The sequence below is a fragment of the Nycticebus coucang genome, chromosome 2, assembly GCF_027406575.1.
Source record: "Nycticebus coucang isolate mNycCou1 chromosome 2, mNycCou1.pri, whole genome shotgun sequence".
NCBI classification, from domain to species: domain Eukaryota; kingdom Metazoa; phylum Chordata; class Mammalia; order Primates; family Lorisidae; genus Nycticebus; species Nycticebus coucang.
This window is the reverse complement of record NC_069781.1, coordinates 154629152-154653056: the sequence shown is the minus strand read 5'-3', so window position 1 is coordinate 154653056 and position 23905 is coordinate 154629152. Positions and strand designations below refer to the sequence as shown.

General features: G+C 41.9%; 1 protein-coding gene across 2 annotated transcripts in view; it reads left to right on the top strand.

Annotated features, from left to right (window-relative positions):
• The window catches only part of CES5A (carboxylesterase 5A), a 33193-nt gene extending 18287 nt beyond the window's left edge, over window positions 1-14906 (top strand). For both annotated transcript variants that reach the window (XM_053602095.1, XM_053602092.1), the window contains 4 exons: window positions 1223-1370; window positions 11617-11766; window positions 14235-14307; window positions 14384-14906. In XM_053602095.1, coding sequence (XP_053458070.1) covers window positions 1223-1370; window positions 11617-11766; window positions 14235-14307; window positions 14384-14615 — 603 coding nt within the window. In that variant the 3' untranslated portion in view covers window positions 14616-14906. The remainder of the gene's footprint in view (window positions 1-1222; window positions 1371-11616; window positions 11767-14234; window positions 14308-14383) is intronic.
• Window positions 14907-23905: the final 8999 nt, after the last annotated feature.

Sequence of the window (23905 nt, the reverse complement as noted above, 5' to 3'; positions counted from 1 at the left end):
AGAAAGGCATGGGTCTCCCCTAGGCTGTGTCACATGCCAGGTGCTGCTTTTCAAATGGTCAATAGTTCCCTGGTGCAGAAGGGAAAGTCTTGCTGGAGAACCCTAGAACCTTACATTCCAACCGTCTATGGACTATGGCCCGAGACTCCACTCTCTATATACATCTTGGATACCTCCAGCACCATGGGAGCCTGTGGGTCCTGGGGTCCAAGCAGCCAGGCCCTTGCCCCATAGATTGTACCTGCTGCAGAGCCTGCCCTTGTCCTGGACCTAATTAAAAACCACCAGGCTCCAAAGGACCCGATCTACACATCTGAGCAGCTTGGTGGACCCTGCTTTGCCTCAAGATTCCACAGCAACCTGACAAGGGCACTATCTTGGTGGTTGGGACTTGAGGTGCAACATTTTATCCAGCACTCCCCAGAGACTCCCTAAAACCATCACCACTGGGAGAGACTCCTGAATCTTTTTGAAGTTCACCTTCTACCCTCTTCCATTTGTCCTTGGGGCAAGTTAAGGGGGAGAAGCTTGGGAAGAAGATGGGTGCCTGGCCAAAGAGTCAGGAAGACATCAAAAGCCGTTAAGGCCCTTGGCAATGGGGCTCCAGGGATATGGCAGGACCAAAGGCCTTCTCTGGTTGGGAAACATGCTTTTCTCTTCACATCTCATGTAATCCTCTGAATTACCCATTTTTCATAGATGTGGGAACTGAGGCTCCAAAAGGCTGTCTTAGGAAAGGCAACAAAAGGCTGCAGGCAGTGTTGGTACCAGAAGCAGGGCCTATTCAGTGGATGCGTGGCCCGTGTTCTCACAGAGAGCCAGGTGCTCAGAAGGGTCCTACATTTCAAGATGGCTCTGCTGTCACCATCTGGAAATTCTTAGTAACTTTTGAGCAAGGGACCCCACATTCTCACTTTGTATCTACAAATGATGTGGCTACTTCTACCCAGCAATGACTCTTTCTGCAAGTTGGTGAACAGCATAGGATTTAGATGAAAATAGATTTGTGAAAGAATCATGGTTCTACCAGTTTGGATGGAGCACTTCACCTCTGTATATCTCATTTTCCTGATCTGTGAAATGGGCTGATTTTCACAGGTTTGCTGTGTGGATCAAATGATTCTGCATGTAAAGCATTCAGAATCATGCCCGCATAGGTAGGTGCTCAACCTGTTGGCCAGTGTTGCTGACCTGGATCTCCTGTGACCATAATTTTTTACAGCATGTCCCCTTACATTATTTGCACGCTGTGGCTGATGAATACTTCAGTGACATGCACTCCCTGGTTGAAATCCGAGATAGTCTTCTGGACTTGTTTGGAGATGTATTCTTTGTAGTCCCTGGGGTGGTCACAGCTCGCTATCACAGAGGTGAGTCTCTAAGCATACCTTCCAGGTCCACAGCTCAGGGAGGCTGGTGGCTGTAGGGATCCCTGCTGTCTGCTGAGCAGCTGCCTCCTCTGCCCTGGGGCTTTCCAGGTGTGTCAGGGATGTGGCTATGCTGACCTATGTAATTTCCGTGGCTATGCTGACCTATGTAATTTCCATGCCTTTCAGAGTTTGCGAATGTTGCTCAGTTCTTGTTTTTTGTTCCTTCCCCTTCTTCAGGACCACCTAGAAAATTTCCACCTCCCTATAATGTTCTGGAGGATGTCTCAGATTATTTACTCTATAAGGAGTAGTGGAATAACTACAAAGACAACATTATTTGTGGAGACATACACTTTCCCTTCCCTTCCCTCCTCCCTCTTTCCCCTTCCTTCTCTTTTAACAAGTATTTATCAAAGACCTACTATGTGCCTGACACTGTTCTAGGTCTTCAAAATATAGTGAACAAAACAAAGACTGTGCTGTTATAAAACTCACATTCTAGCAGGTGAGCCTGGTAATGAATAAACAAGTAAATAGAACGTGTTAGATGGAGTGAAAGCAAGCTGAGCAGAAGTCAGCAGTGATGGGGTACCATGGGAGGTCACTGTTTTATAAGGTCTTTAAAGGTGACAATTGAGATAAGGACTGAGAGTTGACTATTGAATTTGGCAATATGGAGGTCACTGGTGACACTGACAAGAACTATTTTCATGGAATGATAGGGGAATAAAAGCCTCATTAAAATGGACAAATTGGTCTCTAGACTCAAAGCAATCCCAATCTCCATAAAAACCTTAGGAGTGGTTTTGGAGAAATGAACAAACACATTCTACAATTTATATGGAAATGCAAGGATAGACAAAACCATCTTGAAGTTGGAGGGCCTACAGTTCACCTGATTTTCGAACAGATCATGGAGCTACAGTAATTAAGAAACTTCGGTATTGGCTGAGCAATAGACAAGTAGAACAATGGAACAGAGTGGAGAGAACAGAAGATAGACCCTCAGATATGTGAGTGGAGCTGGATATCCATGTGGGGAGAAAGTGAACCATGACCCCTAGCTCATGCCATACACAAAAATTAGTTTGTGAGAAATTGCAGATCCAAATGTAAAAGCAGAAATTGTACTTAAAGAAAATTTAATTTTTTTTGCTGGTTGAAAGATGATATTAATAATGCAAGCAAAAGTGGGGGAGTAGGGAACTTCAAAGGCTCATCATTCCACAAAAGAAGTGAACAAACCAGCAGGAACCATAAGGATCAATTTTAATAGAACTGTAGAAACAAATCAAGGCTTTCCTGGCAGCAGGTGGACTCTTGGTCAGTGCAGAAGACCTGAGTCTCACTGTGGCATTTTCCTCACTCTTGCAGCATTCCCTGAGACCCAGCTAAGCAGTGGCCTTGAACACCAGCAACCCGCATTTATAATACAGGAGTATAGTAATAGAGTGAGAAAAATAGACCTTATTTTCAAATAATTGTCGGTATTTGCTTTGACCTGTCTCCCTAAATGACTAGCTCAGAAGGCTTGCCTTTATTACACCTAAATCAGAACTCTCTAAGGGCTCAGGTAGCTACCGCTAACTGTGACAGCTACCTGTCACAATCATTTCATATGTAAATGCCTTAGTTGCTGCCACCAGGGGCAAGGGCTAACCATTGGAGCAAATCATAGACTAACTGAAAAGCTCAAGAGGGAAGGATGGGCGATGAGACACTTTGGGAAGTAAGGGCTTGCAAAGCCCCCACATGTTCTGGGGACTCCAGGAGGCCGTGGGTGTGTCCAGAGTGGGGAGCCTGCGCAGGAGAGCCCTCGGGAGGCCCTAAGCTTTCCCATCAATGCTGACCTCAGGCTCTGCTCAGCAGAAAGTAAAGGTTAGGGTAGAATTGTAAACTGAGTGGTTAAGCAGTGCTCCAACATGTGCACAGAGCCCAGCCACAAAGACAGGGAGGTTTTCTTTCTGTCCTTTTTTGGTCTTCATAGCCATTTTTAAAAAATTTCAGATTAATATGAGGATACATATGATTAGGTGACATTGTTTACATTTCTAAGGTAAAGTCCAAGCCCCAGTTGAGTCCTTCACCCAGGTAGTGTGCCAGATACTCCTACATTGTCCCCTTCAGGTGGGAACTTACCAACTCCCCTTGGCTCCACACCACTTCCCCTCTCCTCTCCCTTTTCTTCTGCTCCCTCCACCCCCCTTCTTGAATTTAATTGTGTTTCCCTCTCATGTGGGCCTACAGTTGATGAGCTACTGGTTTCAACATAGTACTGAGTACATGGGATGCTTGCTTTTCCATCTTGAGATACTTTACTTAGGAGAATGTTCTCCAAATCCGTCTGGGTAAATACAGAAAATGCAAAGTCTCCATCTTTTTATGGCTGACTAGTATTCCATGGTGTACACACACCACATACAATTCTCTCAATAGATGTAGAAAAAGTATTCGACAAAATACAGCATCCATTTTCTGATGGGAGATTTTCTTTTTTTATTCTTTGGTTGGTTGCTTGGTTCTAACCATTTATGGAAATCCTAGTTGACCTATCAAATCACTAGCTGATCACTAAGCTAACAGAAGAGAGACTGTTACAAAGTACAGACTTCACAAAATTCATGCAGAGACATCACTGAATAGATAGTAACAGCCTCAACAAGCAGTAACAACAAAACCAGAGGAGAGGGTAGGTTCTAATATAGAGAGATGCAATGTTTTAATACTCAGAATCTCCAGTTTTTAATAAAATTATGAGATATGCAAAGAAATATGAGAGTATGGTCCATACACAGACAAAAAAATTAATAGAAATTGTTCTTGAGTAAGTCCAGGCATTGGACTTACTAGACAAAGACTTTATTTAAATCAATAATTTTTTTATTTAAATTTTAGTATTTTTTTTTTTATTGTTGGGGATTCATTGAGGGTACAAAGAACCAGGTTACTTTGATTGCATTTGTTAGGTAACATCCCTCTTGTAATTGTGTCCCACCCCCCAAAATTGTGTCACATACCATGTCCTCCCCTCCTTCCCTCTCTCTGCTCTTCCCTTCCCCCACCTCCCACTGTGTACTAGGTCATTAATTGTCCTCATATCAGAATTGAATACATAGGATTCTTACTTGTCCATTCTTGTGATGCTTTACTAAGAATAATGTCTTCCACTTCCATCCAGACTAATACAAAGGATGTAAAGTCTCCATCTCTTTAAATGGCTGAATAGTACTTCACGGTATACATATACCACATCTTATTAATCCATTCCTGGTGGGCATTTAGGCTGTTTCCACATTTTGGTGATTGTAAATTGAGCTGTGATAAACAATCTAGTGCAAGTGTCCTTATAGTAAAAGGATTTTTTTTTTCCTTCTGGGTAGATGCCCAGTAATGGGATTTCAGGATCAAATGGGAGGTCTAGCTTGAGTAGTAGGAGGGTTCTCCATACTCCCTTTCAAAAAGTATTAGTTTGCAGTCCCACCAGCAGTGTAAAAGTGTTCCCTTCTCTCCACATCCATGCCACCATCTGCAGTTTTGAGATTTTGTTATGTGGGCCATTCTCTTTGGGGTTGGATGATATCTCAGGGTGGTTTGGATTTGCATTTGTCTAATAATTAGGGACGGTGAGCATTTTTTCATATGTTTTCTAGCCATTCATCTGTCTTCTTTAGAGAAGGTTCTACTCATCTCCCTTCCTCATTGATATATATGGGATTGTTAGCTTTTTTCCATGTGGATTAATTTGAGTTCTCTATAGATCCTAGTTATCAAGCTTTTGTCTGATTCAAAATATGCAAATATCATTTCCCCTTGTGTAGGCTGTCTATTTGCTTTGGTTGTTGTTTCCTTAGCTGTACAGAAGCTTTTCAGTTTAATGAAGTCCCATTTGTTTATTTTTGTTGTTATTGCAACTGCCGCAGAAGTCTTCTTCAGAAAGTCTTTCCCCAGGCTGATATCTTCTAGTATTTTTCTTATGCTTTCTTTGAGGATTTTTATTATTTCATGCCTTAAATTTATGTCTTTTATCCATTTTGAATCAATTTTTGTGAGTGGAGAAAGGTGCAGGTCTAGTTTCAGTCTTTTACATGTGGATATCCAGTTCTCCCAGCACCATATGTTGAACAGGGATTCCTTCCCCAGTGTATGTTTTTGTTTGGTTTATTGAAGATTAGGTGGCTGTAATATGTTAGTTTCATCTCCTGGTTTTCTATTCAATTCCAAATGTCTATGTCTCTATTTTTTTGCCAGTATCCTACTGTTTTGACCACTATGGCCTTGTAGTGCAGCCTAAAGTCTGGTATGGTGATGCCCCTGGCTTTGTTTTTATTACTAAGAACTGCCTTGGCTATATAGGTTTTTTTCTAGTTCCATACAAAACGAAGAATTATTTTTTCCAATAAAAATAATTGAAAGTATAATGTTGGTATTTTAGGGATGGCATTGAATCTGTAGATTGCTTTGGGAAGTATAGATGTTTTAACAATGTTGATTCTTCCCAGCCATGAGCATGGTATGTTCTTCCATTTGTTAATATCCTTTGCTATTTCTTTTCTTAGGGTTTCATAATTTTCTTTATACAGGTCCTTCACCTCTTCTGTTAGGTATATTCCTAGGTATTTTATCTTTTTTTTTTTTTTTTTTGAGGCTACTGTGAAGGGATTTTTTTCCTTGATTAGCTTCTTATCTTGGCTGTTATTGGTGTACGCAAAGACTTTTCGACATTGATTTTATATCCTGAGACATTACTATATTTTTTGATGACTTCCAGGAGTCTCATGGTGGAGTCTTTGGGATTCTCTGAGTATAAGATCATATCGTCAGCACAGAGGGAGAGTTTGACCTCCCTGACTCCCATTTGGATACTCTTTATTTCCTTCTCTTGCCTGATTGTATTGGCTAGAACTTCCAGCACTATGTTGAATAGTATGGCAATAGAGGACAACCTTGTCTGGTTCCAGTTCTAAGAGGCAAAGCTTTCAGTTTTACTCCATTCAGTAAAATATTAGCTGTGGGTTTGTCATAGATAGCTTTGATAAGTTTAAGAAATGTGCCACCTATGCCTAAACTCTTCGGTGTTCTAATTAGAAAAGGATGCTGGATTTTATCGAATGCTTTTTCTGCATCTATTGAGAGGATCATATGGTATTTGTTTTTCCTTCTGTTGATATGGTGAATTATGTTTATGGACTTGCATATATTAAACCAGCCCTGCATCCCTGGGATGAAACCTATTTGATCATGATGTATGACTTTTTTGATGATAAGCTGTAATCTATTGGCTAGGATTTTGTTGAGAATTTTTGCATTTATATTTATTAGTGAATTGGTCTGAAGTTCTCCTTTTTCATTGGGTATTTTCCTGGTGTTGGTATCAGGGTGATGTTTGCTTCATAGAATGTGTTGGGGAAGATTCCTTCCTCCTCAATTTTTGGGAATAATTTCTGCAGTATGGGAATAAGCTCTTCTTTGAAGGTTTGATAGAATTCTGGTTTGAAGCCATCCAGACCAGGGCATTTTTTGTTGGGAGATTTTTTTTATTGTTTCTTTGATCTTAGTGCTTGAAATTGGTCTGTTCAGAGTATCTGTTTTTTCCTGGCTGAGTCTAGGGAGAGGGTGTGATTCCAAATATTGATCCATTTCCTTAAACCAACAGTTTTAAATATACTCAAATATACCACATGAGAACATTAGATTCCATATTTTTCCCAAGTGCATGTGGGACCATCTATCAGAATAAGCCATATGTTAGGTCATAGAAATTTCAATCAATTTAAAAATGGTGGAAATTTAATAAAGTGTACTCTTCACAATGGAATGAAGTTAGAAATATATGATAAAATTTGTATTAAATTTTATCTATGAAATCTGTGGAAAATTTGTAAATATTTAGAAATTGAACACAATACTCTTTTTTTTTTTTACATTAAAAAATTGTAGTTAAATGTACTTAACAGGGGCGGTGCCTGTGGCTCAAAGGAGTAGGGCCTTGGCCCCAAATGCTGGAGGTGGCAGGTTCAAACCCAGCCCTGGCCAAAAACTGCAAAATAAATAAATAAATAAATAAAATAAAAAATAAATAAAATAAATGTACTTAACAAAAAACTACCATTTTAACCATCTTTAAGTGAGCAGTTGAGTAGAATTAAGTACATTAACACTGTTGTACAACCATCACTGCTGCGTATATCCAAAACATTTTCATCTTCCCAAACTGAAAGTCTGTACAGATTAGAAAATAACTCTCCATGTTGCCTTCTCTCAGGCCCTGCTAACCACCATTCTACCTTCTGTCTCTATGAATTTGACTAGTTAATTACCTCATGTAAGTGGAATCATGCAATATTTGTCATTTTGTGTCTGGTTCATTTCACTTAGCACAATGCCTCAAGGGTCATCCGTGGGGCACCGTGGGTCAGAATTTCCTTCCATTTTAAGGTTGAATAATATTTCTACATATTTTTTTGTGTGTATGTATTTATATATACACCACATTTTGTTTATCTGTCCATTCATCAATGGATATTTGGATTTTTTTTAACATCTTTTGGCTATGGTGAACAATGATGCTATTCTCATGGGTATACAGATACCTGTTCAAGGCCCTGCCTTCAATTCCTTTGGGTATACCCCAGAGGTGGAAGTTCTGGATCATAGAGTAATTCTATGTTAATTTTTTGAACAACTACCATGTTGTTTTCAACAGGGGTTCACCATTTTACATTCCTGCCAGCGATGCACACAGCTAGCAGTTTCTCCACATCTTTACCAACATTTGTTATTTCGTTTTTAAAAATATAATAGTCATTTTGATGAGTTTTGGTTTTTATATGCATTACCTTTATAATTAGAGATCTTGAACATCTTTTCATGTACTCATTAGACATTCATATATCTTTTTCCAAAAATGTCTATCCAAGTTCTTTGCTCATTTTTGAATTGAGTTGTTCTGTGTTGCTGAGTTTTAGGAGTTCTTTATATAACATAGATATTAATCCCTTCTGAGATGTATTATTTGCAAATATTTTCTTCCATTCTGTGGTTTGCCTTCTTACTCTATTGGCAATGTGCAATAGTTCCACCATAGTTTTTAACTTTAGTGAAATAAATTTATCTATTTTTTCTTTTCTTTTGTTGGTTATACTTGGTGTCATATCTAAGAAGCCATTGCCAAATCCAAGGAAAGGGAAATTTACCCCTATACTTCCTTATAAAGGGCTTACAGTTTTAGCCTTATATGTAGGCTTTTGATTCATTTTGAGTTAGTTTCTTTGTATAGTATGAGGGAAGGAGTTGTACTATTGGTGTCATATTTAAGAAGCCATTGCCAAATCCAAGGCATTGGAAATTTACCCCTATACTTTTTTATAAAAGGTTTGCAGTTTTAGTTTTATATGTAGGCTTTTGATTCATTTTGAGTTAGTTTCTGTGTATAGTATGAGGGAAGGATCCAACTTCCAACTTATTCTTTAGCATGTATTATTTACTACAGTGGCTATAATTAAGAAAAAACACAGAAGATGAGTAAGTGTTGTCAAGGATATAGAGAAACTGGAACACTCATATACTACTGGTGAGAACATAAAACAGTACAGCCACTCTGAAAAACACTGTGGCTGTTCCTCAAAAAGTTAAATATAGAGTTATTATATAACCCAGCAAATTCACTTCTGGGGGGTTACTCAAAATAATTTTTTTTTTTTTTGAGACAGAGTCTCACTCTTTGTAGTGGGTTGAGTACAATGGTGCCATAGCTTAAACTCTTGGGCTCAAGCAATCCTCTTTTCTCATCTTCCCAAGTAGCTGGGATAATAGGTACCCACCACAACACCTTGATTTTTAGAGACAGGGTCTCACTCTTGCTCAGGCTGATCTCAAACTCCTGAGCTCAAGAGATCCACTCACCTAGTCTCCTAGAGTGCTGGATTGTAGGCATGAGCCACTATGCTCAGCCTTTCTCAAGATAATTAAAAACAAGATAATTAAAATTTTACATGAATGTTCATAGCACCCTTATTCATCTTGAACTTCTGAGCTCAAGGAATCTTCCCACTTCAGCCTCTCAGAGTGCTAGGATTAGCTGCTGTGCCTGGCCTAATATCTTTATTCATAATAGCAAAAAATGGCAACAACCCAAGTGTTCATCAACTGATGAACAGATAAAGAAAATGTGGCATTTAAAAATGGATATAAAAATCTATATAAAATGAATTATTACTTGGCCATAAAAAGGAATGAATACCGAAGGCTTGCTATAACACGATGAACCTTGAAAATATGCTTAGTGAAAGAAACCAGACATAAAAGGTCATGTGTTGTATAATTCCATTTATATGAAATGTTCAGATTAGGTAAATCCATAGAGACGAGAAGTAGAATTGCATTTTCCAGGGGCTGATGGGAGGGGCAAATGGGGAATGACTGCTGGATGGTTCCCAGGTTTCTGTTTGGGTGAGGAAAATATTCTGGACCTAAATAGGATGCACCTGCCTGGTTACACAATATTATGAATGTATGTGTACTGAAGCCCACTAAATTATATACTTTAAAATAAAGAGGTGAGTTTTATTTATTTAAATCTTATATTTAAAAAATACTATTTGGGTGGCACCTGTGGCTCAACGGAGTAGGGCACCAGCCCCATATGCCAGAGGTGGCGGGTTCAAACCCAGCCCCAGCCAAAAATTACAAAAAAAAAAAAAAAAAAAGAAAAAAAGATATATATACTATTAAGAAAACGAGTGAGCAAACCAAAGACTAGAAGAAAAAATTCACAATATAACTAACTGACAAAAAAGTTTATATCCAGAATAGATGAAGGAATCTTACAGTTGAATAATGAAAAGATGGTCTTTTACAATCATGAGTAAAATCTTGAACTTGAAAATACACCTTAAAACAGAAGAATATGAAAACCCTAAATTCTGTGTGAGAGTGCCCAGCATTTGGGGGCACCAAAGAAAGGCAAAATAAACTCAAAATGAGTTTATTACACTCACTAGAATGACTAGAATCACAAACACAAACCACACCAACAAGTATTGTCAAGGATGTGGAATTTTCAGAACCTGATGGGAAAAGTAAAATGGTACAACCACTCTGGGATCCTGGTAGTTTCTGATAAAGTTAAACATACACTTACCCTGGTATTCAGTGATTCTACCCCTAGGCACTCACTGAAGAGAGATGAAAGTCTCTGTCCTTACAGAAGACTTGTATGTTCACATTGGCCTTACTCATAACAGTCCCCAAATGGAAACAACCCAAATGTTTGTCATCAGATGAATAGATAAACAAATTGAGGTGTATTCATACAATAGCGTACTGCTCAGTGATGCAAAGGAGTCCACTGTTGGTACAGACAACAATGTGGATGAACCTCACAAACACTAAGCTGAGCAAAAGAGGCCATTGAGTACCTATGGTAGTCTATTTATGCAGAATTCAAGAACAGGTGAAATGAACCTTTGGCGATAGGAGTGAGGGTGCTGTTGTCTCCTGGGAGAGTAGCCAGAAGGGGCCTTTCTAAGGTGATGGAAATGCTCTTCATCCTGACCAGGGCAGTGGTTACCTAAATATATTTATAAAAAACCATCCCGCTCTACACTTAAAACCTGCGTTTTTGTGTCCATAAATCGTCTTCAATTAAAAAAGAGAGGCTAAGAGGAAGGGAAATGGGGACAAAAAGTATAAAGTAACTGCATTGTGGAGCCTTGCTGGAAGGAATGGGGAGAAATGAGCCAGGAATTGGGGTGAAATTGAAACCAAGAGTGTCTGTATGTTTGTGTGTGCCCATGTATGTGTGTGTGCTTGTGTGTGCCCCATGAGTGTTGGAAATTGCAGTGCAGGGCACTTGAGCAGCAGAGAGCTGAAGGAATGAAGGATGCACCTGCCTGGGTTTCTTGGAAGCAGGGATTTAACCTTGCTCTGTTGCCTCCAGTAATTGAACCAGAGTCGCAACAAGGTAGATCTTGGCTCAACGTGAAGGACTTTTTTGAGAAGTAGGGCTATTTCCTTCTCAGTCTGGCTAGAAGAGTAAGTGAATACTTTTGTCATTAGGGGCTTGGGATACACTGGCAGGAAATTTCAGCCTCAGACGAAGAAGAAGGAAGTTAGGCTTGTTTAAGTCACCTTTTGCCCCTGAGCTTTTCCCACCTCTGGGTCTACAGATCCAGGGCGTGATAGGTGGGGATGCAGCTCCCTGCTGCACCCCGCAAGCAACGCCTGGCCTTTCCTGATCTTTTTTCAGATACTGGTGCACCTGTCTACTTCTATGAGTTTCAACACCGGCCCCAGTGCTTTGAAAACACAAAACCAGCTTTTGTTAAAGCTGATCACAGTGATGAAATCCGCTTTGTGTTCGGAGGTGCCTTCCTGAAGGGCGACATTGTCATGTTTGGTAAGGGACCGGCCACAGGGTTCCTGCTCTTGCTGGAACAAGGAACTTGAGATGAGGTGGGGAGAAGATTGAACTCCCACAGTCAACATGGAGCTTTCTGTTCACCTCACCCCTATGCAAGAGCCTTTGAGACTGGTGGGTTGGGATTTAATTACCTCTGTGGTTTATAGAGAGACACAACCTTTCTCTGGAAAATTCTCCCATTTGTATTTTTAGAAAACAAGATGAAAAAGAGCTGCCAACTTTTGTTGGATAAGTGCTTTTCTTTGTACTAAAGCCTGTGGGATGTGCACAGTGGGCCACTCAGCATCCAATTTTTTAAAAAATATATTAGAATCATTTTGGTCTGACAGGCCCTACCCTCCCTACTCTTCCCAATACCACCTAGGGCTTTCAAAGACAAGAACCAGGTTTCTCATGATTCCCACTTAAAATGGTCTGGATTCAGATGAGCTCATGTAAAGGTTCATGAACTGTCACTAATGATGTCAGCTCATTTATTCCTGAATTTAGACATAATTTGGTACTTAAAGAATAACCCAATCAGGGGAGGTTACAGCAATAACAAGAATTACAAGAAAATTACATACAGGAGCTATCACTAAAATATTTGATTAGAAACATTACACAAGGCAGGTTCTTCCCACTGGCCTCTCAACAGTGAGGGCAGAGCTTCCCACACAGTGTGGTTGGCTCATTATTTTATTAATTCATCCTCATCTTACATCATCTTACAACACAGGTAATAGCAGAACTATCTTTGTCATAAGGCTTAAATAAAGCAATTCCCATAAAGAACACAGTGAACATTTAATAAATGTTTTATTAATTAAATGTAATTACTCAGCAGCCAATGTCTCAGGGATTCTCCAAACTGGAAAAAAATGAATGGGGTTAAAGTCCTTGATATCTAAAGAGTTCCTAAAATGGATGAGAAAAGAACACCCTAGCAAAAAAAAAAAAAAAGAATGAATGAAAAAATAGAGGGCAGCGCCTGTGGCTCAGTCGGTAGGGCGCCGGCCCCATATACTGAGGGTGGCGGGTTCAAACCCGACCCCGGCTGAACTGCAACCAAAAAATAGCTGGGCGTTGTGGCGGGCGCCTGTAGTCCCAGCTACTCGGGAGGCTGAGGCAAGAGAATCGCTTAAGCCCAGGAGTTGGAGGTTGCTGTGAGCTGTATGATGCCACGGCACTCTACCGAGGGCCATAAAGTGAGACTCTGTGTCTATAAAAAAAAAGAAAAAATAGAGTAACAGAAAGAGAGTTTTTGGAAAAAGAAACACAAGTGGCTTTAAGCACATGAAAATCTATTCAGTCTCACTTGTTAACAAAAGAAGTGCAGGCTAACTTTGCTGAGGAATCATTTTTCCATAAGTCAAGCTTGGAAAGAACAAAACATTTTAAATTAAACAATGTATTCAAGCAGGTGTGGGAAACAGACAATTTTGTACATTAAAAGAAAACTCTACCAACATTTAAAATGCCTGTGCTTTTCATCCTGGCAATTCTACTTCTGTGATTTTTGTATAATTATACTTCCACACGTGAAAAATATAAGGCAAACTAAAGCATTGCTTTCACCAGGACAAGATTTGAAACATGATACATGAATTGTATGTAATATTTTTATGTAATCACATACCCACATTTATATATGTTCCTGAAACAATAGATGGCAACTTTATAGGTGACAATGTCCTGCGTGTAACAGGAAATTAATTTTTGTAAAAAGAACAAGGCATAGAATATGTCTTTTCCAAATGGTTGCCTCTGAGGCTGGTCAGTGGGTGTCTGGAGAAAAGAGATGGAAGAGAAATTTATTTTATTTTTATGAGAAAGAGTCTCACCCTGTCACCTTGGGTCAAGTGCCGTGGCTTCATAGCTCACCTCAAACTCTTGGGCTCAAGCGATCCTCTTGCCTCAGCCTCTCGAGTAGCTGGGACTACAGGCACCTGCCAGCATGCCTGGTTAGTTTTTCTATTTTTGGTAGAGACAAGGTCTTAATCCTGCTCAGACTGGTCTTGAACTCCTGAGCTCAGGCAATCCACCCTCCTTGCTTTCAATAGTCCTAGGATAACAGGCGTGAGCCACTGTGCCTGGCTGAGAAACTCAGCTTCATTAGACATAAGAAACTCATTTTGCATTTTGAAGTTTTTACTTTTTAAATAAAGAAATTAATAATTTTAAAAGTGTGTGTGTGAGGGAGCGAGGGCACTGGCCTGTGTCCCTGTGGAACCTGAAGCTTCCTGGGAATGGCTGGAAGAACCCAGGGTGTGTGTTTGGCCTCTGCCATGTGGAAGCCACAGTCCCGTGGCAGGTCATCGAGGCTCCGCGCCTCAGTGTCTGCATATACAAGATGGGTGCAATGACCAGGGGGTTTGCCAGGACCCAGCGGGAGGAGAGGTATGAAAAGGATTGGGTGAGGCACGTCATCTTGAGCAGTGGGATTTTGTGATTGTTTCCTTCAGAAGGAGCCACAGAGGAGGAGAAAGTGCTGAGCAGGATGCTGATGAAATACTGGGCTAACTTTGCACGTACTGGGTAAGTGGACCTCTGGGCTCCCCCGTGCCGGGGTGTCTGCGAAGGAAAGTCTCACTCTGTCCACTCTTACTTCCAGGAATCCGAATGGGGACGGCCTGCCTCCGTGGCCGGCCTATGATTTGACCGAGAAGTACCTGAAGCTGGATGTGAACGTGAGCCTGGGACAGAGACTAAAAGAGGACAGAGTGGAGTTCTGGACGGACACCGTCCCCCTGATAATGTCCACTTCCCACACTCTGCTCCGGCCCCCCGCCTGCCTGAGCTTCCTGACTCTGCTGCTGCCCCTCTTCGCCTCTTTTGCTCCCTGAGAGGTTATCTCTGTGTGATTGAGGTTTCCCTTCCCCTTCTGCCGATTTCTCCCACAATCGTGAGCTTCCTTCTGAGTTTAGCAGCTTCTTTGGGGATCTTTGTGGAGTAAGCTGCTTTAGCTGATGCTTTTATGGGCTCAGGGATGATCTTTATAGAATTCTTTTCAGCATCGAAAAAATGCAATTTGTCTTAGAAGGCAACAAGATTTCTTCAAAAAATCTGGAGGAGAGCTGGCCTCTTTGTCATAATGATCTTATTACTCACATAAAATAAAATCAAAAGGTAACATATGTGCAGGCAACAGCATTTAATTCTGTGCTGATAACTGCCCCAGCCCCCAGCAGCCAAGATTAAGTGAATTTTCTATCAGAGATGTCTGTGCGTCCTACCTAAAATGTGAGTCCCTGCCCCAACCCAGGGGGCTTCAGCCACAGGCCAAGTACAGATGTCCTGGACATTGCTGGGTTGGAACTGGGGCTCTTCTCAGGCTCAGGGAGGTGTGTGGGGAGGAGAACCTGCTGGAGAGCATCATCAGCAGTGGAAGCCAGACATCAGTCAAGGTCAACAGCCAAGAAGCCAGACACCAGGCAGGAAGGGTCTGATCAGGGACATGGAAGAGATAAGAGCCTTCCCCGATAGCACTGAGACTAATCTGCTGTTCAGTAAATCTACATTGGGCACCCGATAGAGGCTGGGCAGGTCTTCTGGGGATACAGCCATGAGCAAAGTCATGGCTGCTACTCAACCGGGAGCAAACAGACATCAACCAAACATTCACCCAAGGGAGTATCTTGTGACATAAATTTCGTACGTGCTACTCAAAAAATGCAAGGTGTTTTAAGAACTTGTAACTGTAACAAAAGGACATAAGTTAGATTAAAGTCTTAGGAGACTCTCTGTAGAAGTGGCATTTATGTAGAAAGGATGAATTAAAGGTTGCCGGCGGTGCCTGTGGCTCAAAGGGGTAGGGCGCCAGTCCTATATGCTGGAGGTGGTGGGTTCAAACCCAGCCCAGGCCAGAAACTGCAAAAAAAAAAAAAAAAAGGTTGCCACATGATAGTCAATGAGAATGCTGTACATGCCAACATTCAGAGATGACCTCTGTATGTCCATAAAATTCATATTATACCCATGTAGTCCACAGGATAAATAGTCTTCCTTTGTGATTACTTCAAGATTACATCCATCATGTGTATCATGAGGTGTACAGAATGGAAAAGTTTTTTTTTTTTTTTAGAATGGAAAGGTTTTTGAGATGCCACTTGCCTTAGAGTTTAGCTGACATCTCCAATTTATAGCCTGAACTGACTACCAGAAGTGTTTCCTTTAGCCCACACAATGTTAAAATGTTTAAGATTAGTGAAATTAAGGAAGTTTAAATTTAGGGAAATTTCATATTCAAAGCCATATTTTCAGCTTCTCCAGTTAAAACAAGCAAATAAACAAACAAAAGATCTGGCAATAATAAAGTTGCATTCCTACACAATACGCAGGACTTCTGACAGCGTATCTAGTACCTCTGTGTTCAAAACCCTCTACAGACATCTTCCAAGAAATTGTCATTGATAAATATCTTCATCTATAATGTGAAGGACCCCTCCTCTGAAGTGTTACCCTTCTGCAGTGCACAGCCTGTGTAACTGTTCTCGGCAAAGCTGAGTACAACTGCAGGAACCGAGTAGTGACTACCCCCTTTACAAAGGCATAACCTTGCAACTTCCCATAGTCCTCACCATTCTCCTTTGTCTTTTTTTTTTATTAAATCATAACTGTATACATTGATATGATCATGGGGCATCATACACTCGCTTCATAGACCATTTGACACATTTTTATCACAATCTTTTGTCTTGACCCTTGAAGGTGATTAAGTTTGGGCTCCTGATCTCTCATTTTACAGTGAGCCACAGAGAGGTAAATGGATTCACTCTAGACCACTCAGCAAGTTAAAACCAGGCTCTAAAGTCTCTTGTGTCTCCAAAGCAGGACTCTTGTGCCATCCTGCATTCCTCTCCCACCAGACAGTCCAAGACTCTTCTCTAGCTTAGGTGGTTGTGGGAAGGCAGGATCAGAGATGCCTGAGCCACTTTATGTCTCTGGGAGAGGGACCAAGCCACATGCAAGCAAGCTGGAAATTCAGTTGCCTCTGCAGCTGCAGAAGGCTAATTTTTACATTGATATTTGGAAAAACTAACAGCTAGAAAACACTACTCAACTCATTTTTAAAAATACTATCATATTAAATGACATTACACACATCCTCAAATATAGTTCTAATTTTGGCAGGTGTCTGGCAAGGGGGAAGCACATTTCCAAGTCATCCAGATATAGGGGCTTGGTCCCTCCTTCCTGCCCACACACAATCAGATTGGGGGAGTTGAAGTTGACATATAAATGCCATTTTGTGTCGTTTATGTTCTTCTCATTTAATTCAGAGTTTTCTATATGGAAGTGTGAGTAGAAGAGTCTTTTGAAACACTTTTCTATGGGTGGTGCCGGTGGCTCAGTGAGTAGGGTGCCAGCCCCAGATACCGAGGGTGGTGGGTTCAAACCAGGCCTGGCCAAACTGCAACCAAAAAAAAGACTTTTCTAGATTCCACTGGCCAGACCACTCACCAGTCTAAATGAAGCAGAATCTTCTTGGATGGGGCCTAGAAGTCTGTCTGTTTTCAGGCATTTTAATGCTCACCCCTGATTAAGAAACAATAGTGTGGCATATCCATTTTTTAATTTGCTAGAGGCTCTCCAAAAAAATATGCTTTAATACACATATATGCCTGGCATGGACATGTCACCACCTCTGTAGCCATTAGTCTGGTCCTGGACATTTATGGTTTTAATTTGATGAGCAACTTTGGGAATGAATACTTTCATTTTGAAATAAAATTTATGTTATTAATATTTTCAGAATATTGGTCAAAGGCCATGTCTTCTTTACATCACTCTTCTTATCTTCTACAAATTCACTTTCCTAAAGAGCCATATCACTTCATACTTACGTCACAATCACTTCTGTTCTTTCATGTAAAAACATAAAATACTTAATAACTTATAATAAATAATTTTCTTTCATACAGAACCCTCCCACCTTCCTCCATTCCATTCCCCAAAACAATAAACAGTCTTGAACCCAAAGCCTTAAACCAAAATCAAAGCCAAAACTTTAGGGACAAACCCATTCTCTGCTTGTGAATTTCCTAAGGTCCAGCAGAGGGCAGCATTATATAATGACAGCGGAAAAAAACACTTCAGTCTGACGTTTCTGGGGTGAGGGTGGTGTGGTATTGTAGACCTTGGACTAAAAGTAAACCATACAAAATAGTTAAATTACAAACCAACACCCTGTAGCATTTTCTTTTTTTCTGTGTACCATTTGTAAAGAAAAAAGTTATAATTTATTAGCTGAAAAGTATGACTATAAAGATTAAACTTATAAGAAGAATGAAGGTTGGGGCCCACAGTTTTTTACTTTTCCAATTTTTGTGTTTTCCTTACTTTCTGGTCAATTCCCCAGGAGCTGCTTCAGATGGACATAAAGGAGACACTCCCCTAGGGATCGGGTTCCTTCTCCTCTGCCCTTAAGGGACTTTGGCCTCTGGACTTTTTGCCTAACACTGAAGCCCAGTTCCATTTTTTCTCAGCCTCCGGCCCTGAATATAAGTTACCCACTTCCATCCAGCGTCTCCTTAGGCCAGTGTTTCTCAACCTTTTTTATCTCACGGCACACTTGAACCTATAGTTAAACTTCTGTGGCACACTTAAATTATGTCAGTCAAAAAAAAAATGTACTTACTGTGATTAAACTTCTTTTTAAAATAATCTTTAAAAATGTTTCTTGCACACCTAAGATCCTCTCACAGCACACCAGAGTGCTGTGGTACACCGGTTGAAAACCACTGTGGTAGGCAGAGCTGGGAGAGGGGAAAGCAGGTATCCATCCCTGAACCTGAGAAGCTGCCCCACCTGCTGCTGCTCCAGGAAATGAATCTACAAGAGGAACTTCCCTCTGGCAGCTGAGACGGATCCCATCCCATCAGGAGCCTCTGGCTCTACTGAAGCTGGTGTTAGGAGTAAGGTTGGTTTTATTCCCTGGGATAGGGAGGCAGGGTGATGGGGGAGAAAACCCTGCCTTGCCACTTGATGGTGTTAAAATACAAGGAGATTCATAGGCAAAGAGCTCGCTGTGCTCCATGTATGGGCTGGAGGTCAAATCTGGACTCAAAGGATGGGCAGAGAGGGGAATGGCCAGCCAGATTCATGTATGGGCAGTGACGGCAAGGGGGCCAGCCAGCCGCAGCAGGGTGTGAATTGGCAAGGCTGCTGGAGCATCCCTTGGTGCCTGGGGAACAGCTTTTCCACCTTAGGAAGCAGAGAAGGAGAAACAAGGGCAGACAATGATTGTTCGTGTCTCAGAAGGGCTACAACTTCCTCCCCCCAAGATGCCTACCAGCCCTCAAGGCATTCTAGAGATTTCAACCCTCCCAAGACTTTCTAAAGTGAGAACTCGGTAGATTCTGGGATTTGGGCAATGTTCAGTACACTCAAGCTTTTTGGAGAAGCTTATGTGATTGAATCTTGCTGAGTCCTACAGGAACCCCAAAGGCCAAACTTTCACAAGCAGAGGATCTAATGGTCTGTGGAAAGGACAGATCACCTTCTGTCTTCCCCATGAGTGTTGAGGTTTCTATCCAGACTCACCCTGCTGGTCTCTCCATGTGGCTTGTCTGCTTTTGACAGATTCTACTTCCAAAGTGCCCTTTTCATCTGTCATTCCCAGGATTAAAGTCTTTCAATGGTTCTCCATGGTCCTGGGATGACCTTTATTCCCACTAGTTTGGATTCACACTCTCTGTCCTCCATTCACATGTCCTGTCCAACTGGCCTCCCCCGAAAGCCTCCAAACCTCCCTTGTACCACTGCTAATGCCTTCTCTGCTTTTCCAAATCCTGCCCCTCTCTTAATGCCCAGTGCCATCAGGTGATGAACGCTGATAATTCTCAGGGGAAGCAAACACAGACCCATCAATATTGAGGCCACTCTGTTCACCCAGATGCTTATAAAATGATCTATTGTTTGAATTTTCTGAGTTCTTTTCATGTTATAATTTAATCTTAAGTTTTCTTGGTCTAAAGTTTTACATATCTTTTTGAATCGCCCCTTTTCCATTCTTAAAAGAATAAAGGAAGGATTTATACGATAGTACTAGTAAGCAGGGACTGAATTTATAATCAGACTCTTGTGATTTGAATCAAAGAAATATGAAAGCCCAATGTTTATAAAAGCATAGGGCACTTATTCCTGATCTTTCTTGAGCAAGATCATTTCAGATGGTGTATAAACTGGAAAGCATTTATGTAAAGGTTATGTATTTATTTTGCTGTGTATTAGAAAAAAAAATTCTGATAGCTAATCCATTATTTAATGGGTACTATTTGTGGCAGGGATTTTGGAAGTCCGACAAAATCTGTCCCACTTTCTTTCATACACAGCCAGACTACATCTCCCAGCCTTCCTCGTGATTAGACTGATCATGTGACTGACTATCTCCTTAGGAATGGACCTTGGGTTGAGAAGTGGCAAGTTCAGGCCTGGCCCATAGACACTGCCATGGTCTCCTCTCCACATTCCTGCCCCTTCCAGCTGACTACAATCAATACCATCACAACTTTGGAAACCACAACTTAAGGTGGGCATAGCCATCATAGTCTAGATCAGAGGTCAACAAACTAGAACCCAAGGGACACAGTTGAGCAGTTGCCACCAAGACCATATGGTCTGCAAAGTCTTAGGTGTTTACTATGTGGCCCTCTATAAAAAAAACATTGCCAACACCCTAGTCTTGATCCCTGTATGACCATTGGAGGACAGTAACATGTTCACCTCAACAACGCTAGTTATTGACAAAAGCAAAAATTAAGCCATTGAGATTCTGGGCTTATTTGCTGCCAGGGTTTATCCTCACTGATTTAATCTTGCTCAGCAATCCCCGAGTGACTCCCTAAGGTAGATGGCCTGAATGCCCACCTTTTGTGCAGTGAAGATGACCACTTTTGTCCCTCAGGAGTATAGCTCTCCCTTCTGGTTCCCACCTCCAGGCCAAAATTTCCCCCAGATGCTCTGATTCAGTCAACCCTGAGACTGAATTGACCCTGGGAGTCTGATGCCCTAATTACTACACAGCATCAAGGGCCTTGGAAGGTCACAACATAAGGCAATTTCCGCTCAATGATGTTGAAAGAAAGAAATTCTCTGAAGCTCAAGGAAAGGGGTGCAGTGATGAAGACCCTTGTCAAAGCCAGTGCTTTGTCACCTAACCGGAGGTCATGATGGAGGTCACAGTTGTCACTGCCTTTATATCATTAGCTGAACATCAACAGTTCACCTGTCTCATCGAGTGAGAGTGACCTCTTTTTAGTTATACACTTTTATACACCAGATAACGTTATTCCTTATGTTTCCTTATTTACTTTGTATTTTTACCATTTTTTTAATTTGGAAAAATACAATGACACATTTTTCATCCTTACCTTTATATCACGGCAAGTTCTACACGTCTTCCACTCATGGATACGATATAAAATATCCTTTTTGAATGAGTGCGTTCAAGTAAAAAGAGTAAATCCATTTAAAGAAAACTACATATAGTAGTACAGCAGGCCTGCTGATATGGCAAAAAATGTGATATCACTATAAGAATAACTGAGGTTCCAGAGACTGCATTTTATGTCCAGGCTACACCAGAAAGGGTTATAGAATTTTCATAGAGTGTGGTATGTGATGAATGGTGTATGAGGGAGCATCTCATCCAGAGCCATCTCTCATCCCCTCTCTTTGCAGAAAGGATCCCCAAATGTCACCCAGTGGATCCCAGTCTCCCAGTACAGCGTTATTGGCCACCTGATCAATGCTTTGATGACCAGGCAGAGCTGAGTGATGGGCCCAGTAGGGCATGGGCTTGCCGTGCCCAACGTATGTTCTAATTCCTGCTCTCCATGTATCTGTTCATTAAATTTTGAGAGGTGGAGAGGTTTTGTGGGTTCATTTGGAGCTTCCAGATGTGCTTACTCTCATTAGGAGGTAAGGCCAGGGTTTCACTCTCCACATCACTTACTTCTACGTGGGAGGCCTTAGGGAGAAGAAATAACCCCCATCTGCTGCTGCTTAAACAAGAGATGTATTGCTAACAGCTAAGGTGACACCGAGGATATATACTTTTTCAAAATTGAAATCTGATGCAATGGGTAGTAGACTCCAGCCTCACCCATCACATCTGCAGGGTCATTGAGAGGCCGGTATGGGCTTTAGCGGGTGCAGCCGGGCACGGGCAAGGTCTAGGAGTGGCCGCCTGTGTTTGCAGCATTGGCTGGCATCACAGACGGGCATGTGATTAAACATTGGACCTGGAGGATAATTTCTCTTTACAATTTATATTTTGCTAACATAGTGATATACAATCTTCATAGGCCAAGAGCCAGGTGGTATCCCAGGTTGCAAGGCCAGCTGGCCAGAGCACAGGGCAGGATGGTTACCAGGTGTGTGCCTGGTGCTGAGTGACTGGAAACAGCCTTATTGACTAATGAGGAGGCTGAGAGAGGGGTGCTTTTCATTGCTTGTTTTTTTTTTTTTTTTTTTCCTGGATAAAAGTAAGAGAGAAAGCAATGCTAGCCTTCCTTTGTAAACTGCCAAAGGTTGACTTGGGCTAGGGTTCCTTCCTACTTCCTTCTTACTCCACACCTCAGAAGTGACTGAGTCTAATGCTGTCACAGAGTCCCTACCCCTACCGCAAAGCCCCCTGACCAGCCGGCCCCTGGCAGGATTGAGTGCTGGTGAGTGCCCCTTTGTGCATTTGGGTCTGCAGAAGCCTCCTTTTAGCTACAAGCTACAGCCTTGGGCAAGAAGCCATGCACGTCTCTGGGGTTGCCATGTGCATTATGGCTGCTGGTTGCCCAGTCCTTCCTGATGTCTGGGTCAGTCTGGCCAGGCTCACCAAATGACATGAGGAAAGAGAATGCACCTCTCTGGGTACCTGCCTCCTCCTCTGGCCTTTCCTAACCCCTCGGCCCTACCACCCTCATCCTGGGCCAGTGAACCGATAGTGCATCTATGCACAAAGTCAGGGTGTTCTGCCCCATGAGAAGAGCCGTCAGAGCACTGCCCTGAGGGGTTAAAGCAAGAGGAAGGGCTGCCATCCATGTCACCTGCTCTGTGGTCAGAGTCCAAGCACTCCGTCTCTGGTCCTGACTTTGCCATTGAGCTGCTGTGAGACCCGAGGCCACCCCTCCCCAGCTCTGGGGCTTGGTTCCCTCTGTGGCATAGATGGGACAAGAGTTTTAGAAACTATTTGTGGCCCTTTCACATCTGATTGTGACTGTCTCTCCTTGTCAATGCATCGACATGTCAATCACTACTTCCAGTGAGTTCATAATACTTCCTTCACCAGCTGTGCAAGGGTGCGTTTGACAAATTCCCTGTGATTGGACATTCAGTGATCTTGTTAGAGACACTTTGAGCATCTTCCTTGTGTCCCCAGCAGTTTGTAAATGGCACTTTCCCAGGTGTACCCAGAGTTCTTTGTATCCCCCCAGTTTGGTGGTTTCACAAGCATTGACACCCCCCCCCCACACACACACACATCTGTCTTGTCGACTAATGGTGAGCTCCTTGAGAAGTTGAAGCATGTTTTGAATTTACCTTTGTATCCATGACACCCAGCCAAGTGTCAGGAACTTTGGCAAATGTTCTGAGACTGGATGGACACAAGGATGGATGTATGTTTGTAGCCAGGGCCTATGGGGAGAGGGAGTTCATTTTTACCTGCTGTCCAAAAAAATCTCTGCTTTGAGGAGCAGTGAGTTCCCTGACCCTGAAGGTGTGAGGCAGGAGGCTGGGTCGGTTGGCAGAACCTTGTAAAGATACTGTAGGCATCAGCCAGAGGACTAGATGGAATTTAAAATCACTTCTAAACTCGAGAACCCAGAACTCTATGAAACACTAACCCAGGGAAGCCAAGAGATGTGTCCTGAATTGCCCAGCTGAGCAGTTGTTGACCGCTGCTGTTATTGTGAATATTTCTGAGCTTGTGCTAAGGACCCCAGACCAAAGTCTCCCCTCGCATAAGGGATTCTGCCTGCTTGTGCCTGCCTTTGAGAAGCTTGCAGCCACTAACTTTAGAGTCCCACAAAGGGATTTTGTAACAGGTTGCTCGACAAGTCTGTGGCTATCTGGAATCTGAGACTTTAGGCTGGACTAGTTACATAAAAGGACTGAACTCTGGGTGGGCGTGGCTTGA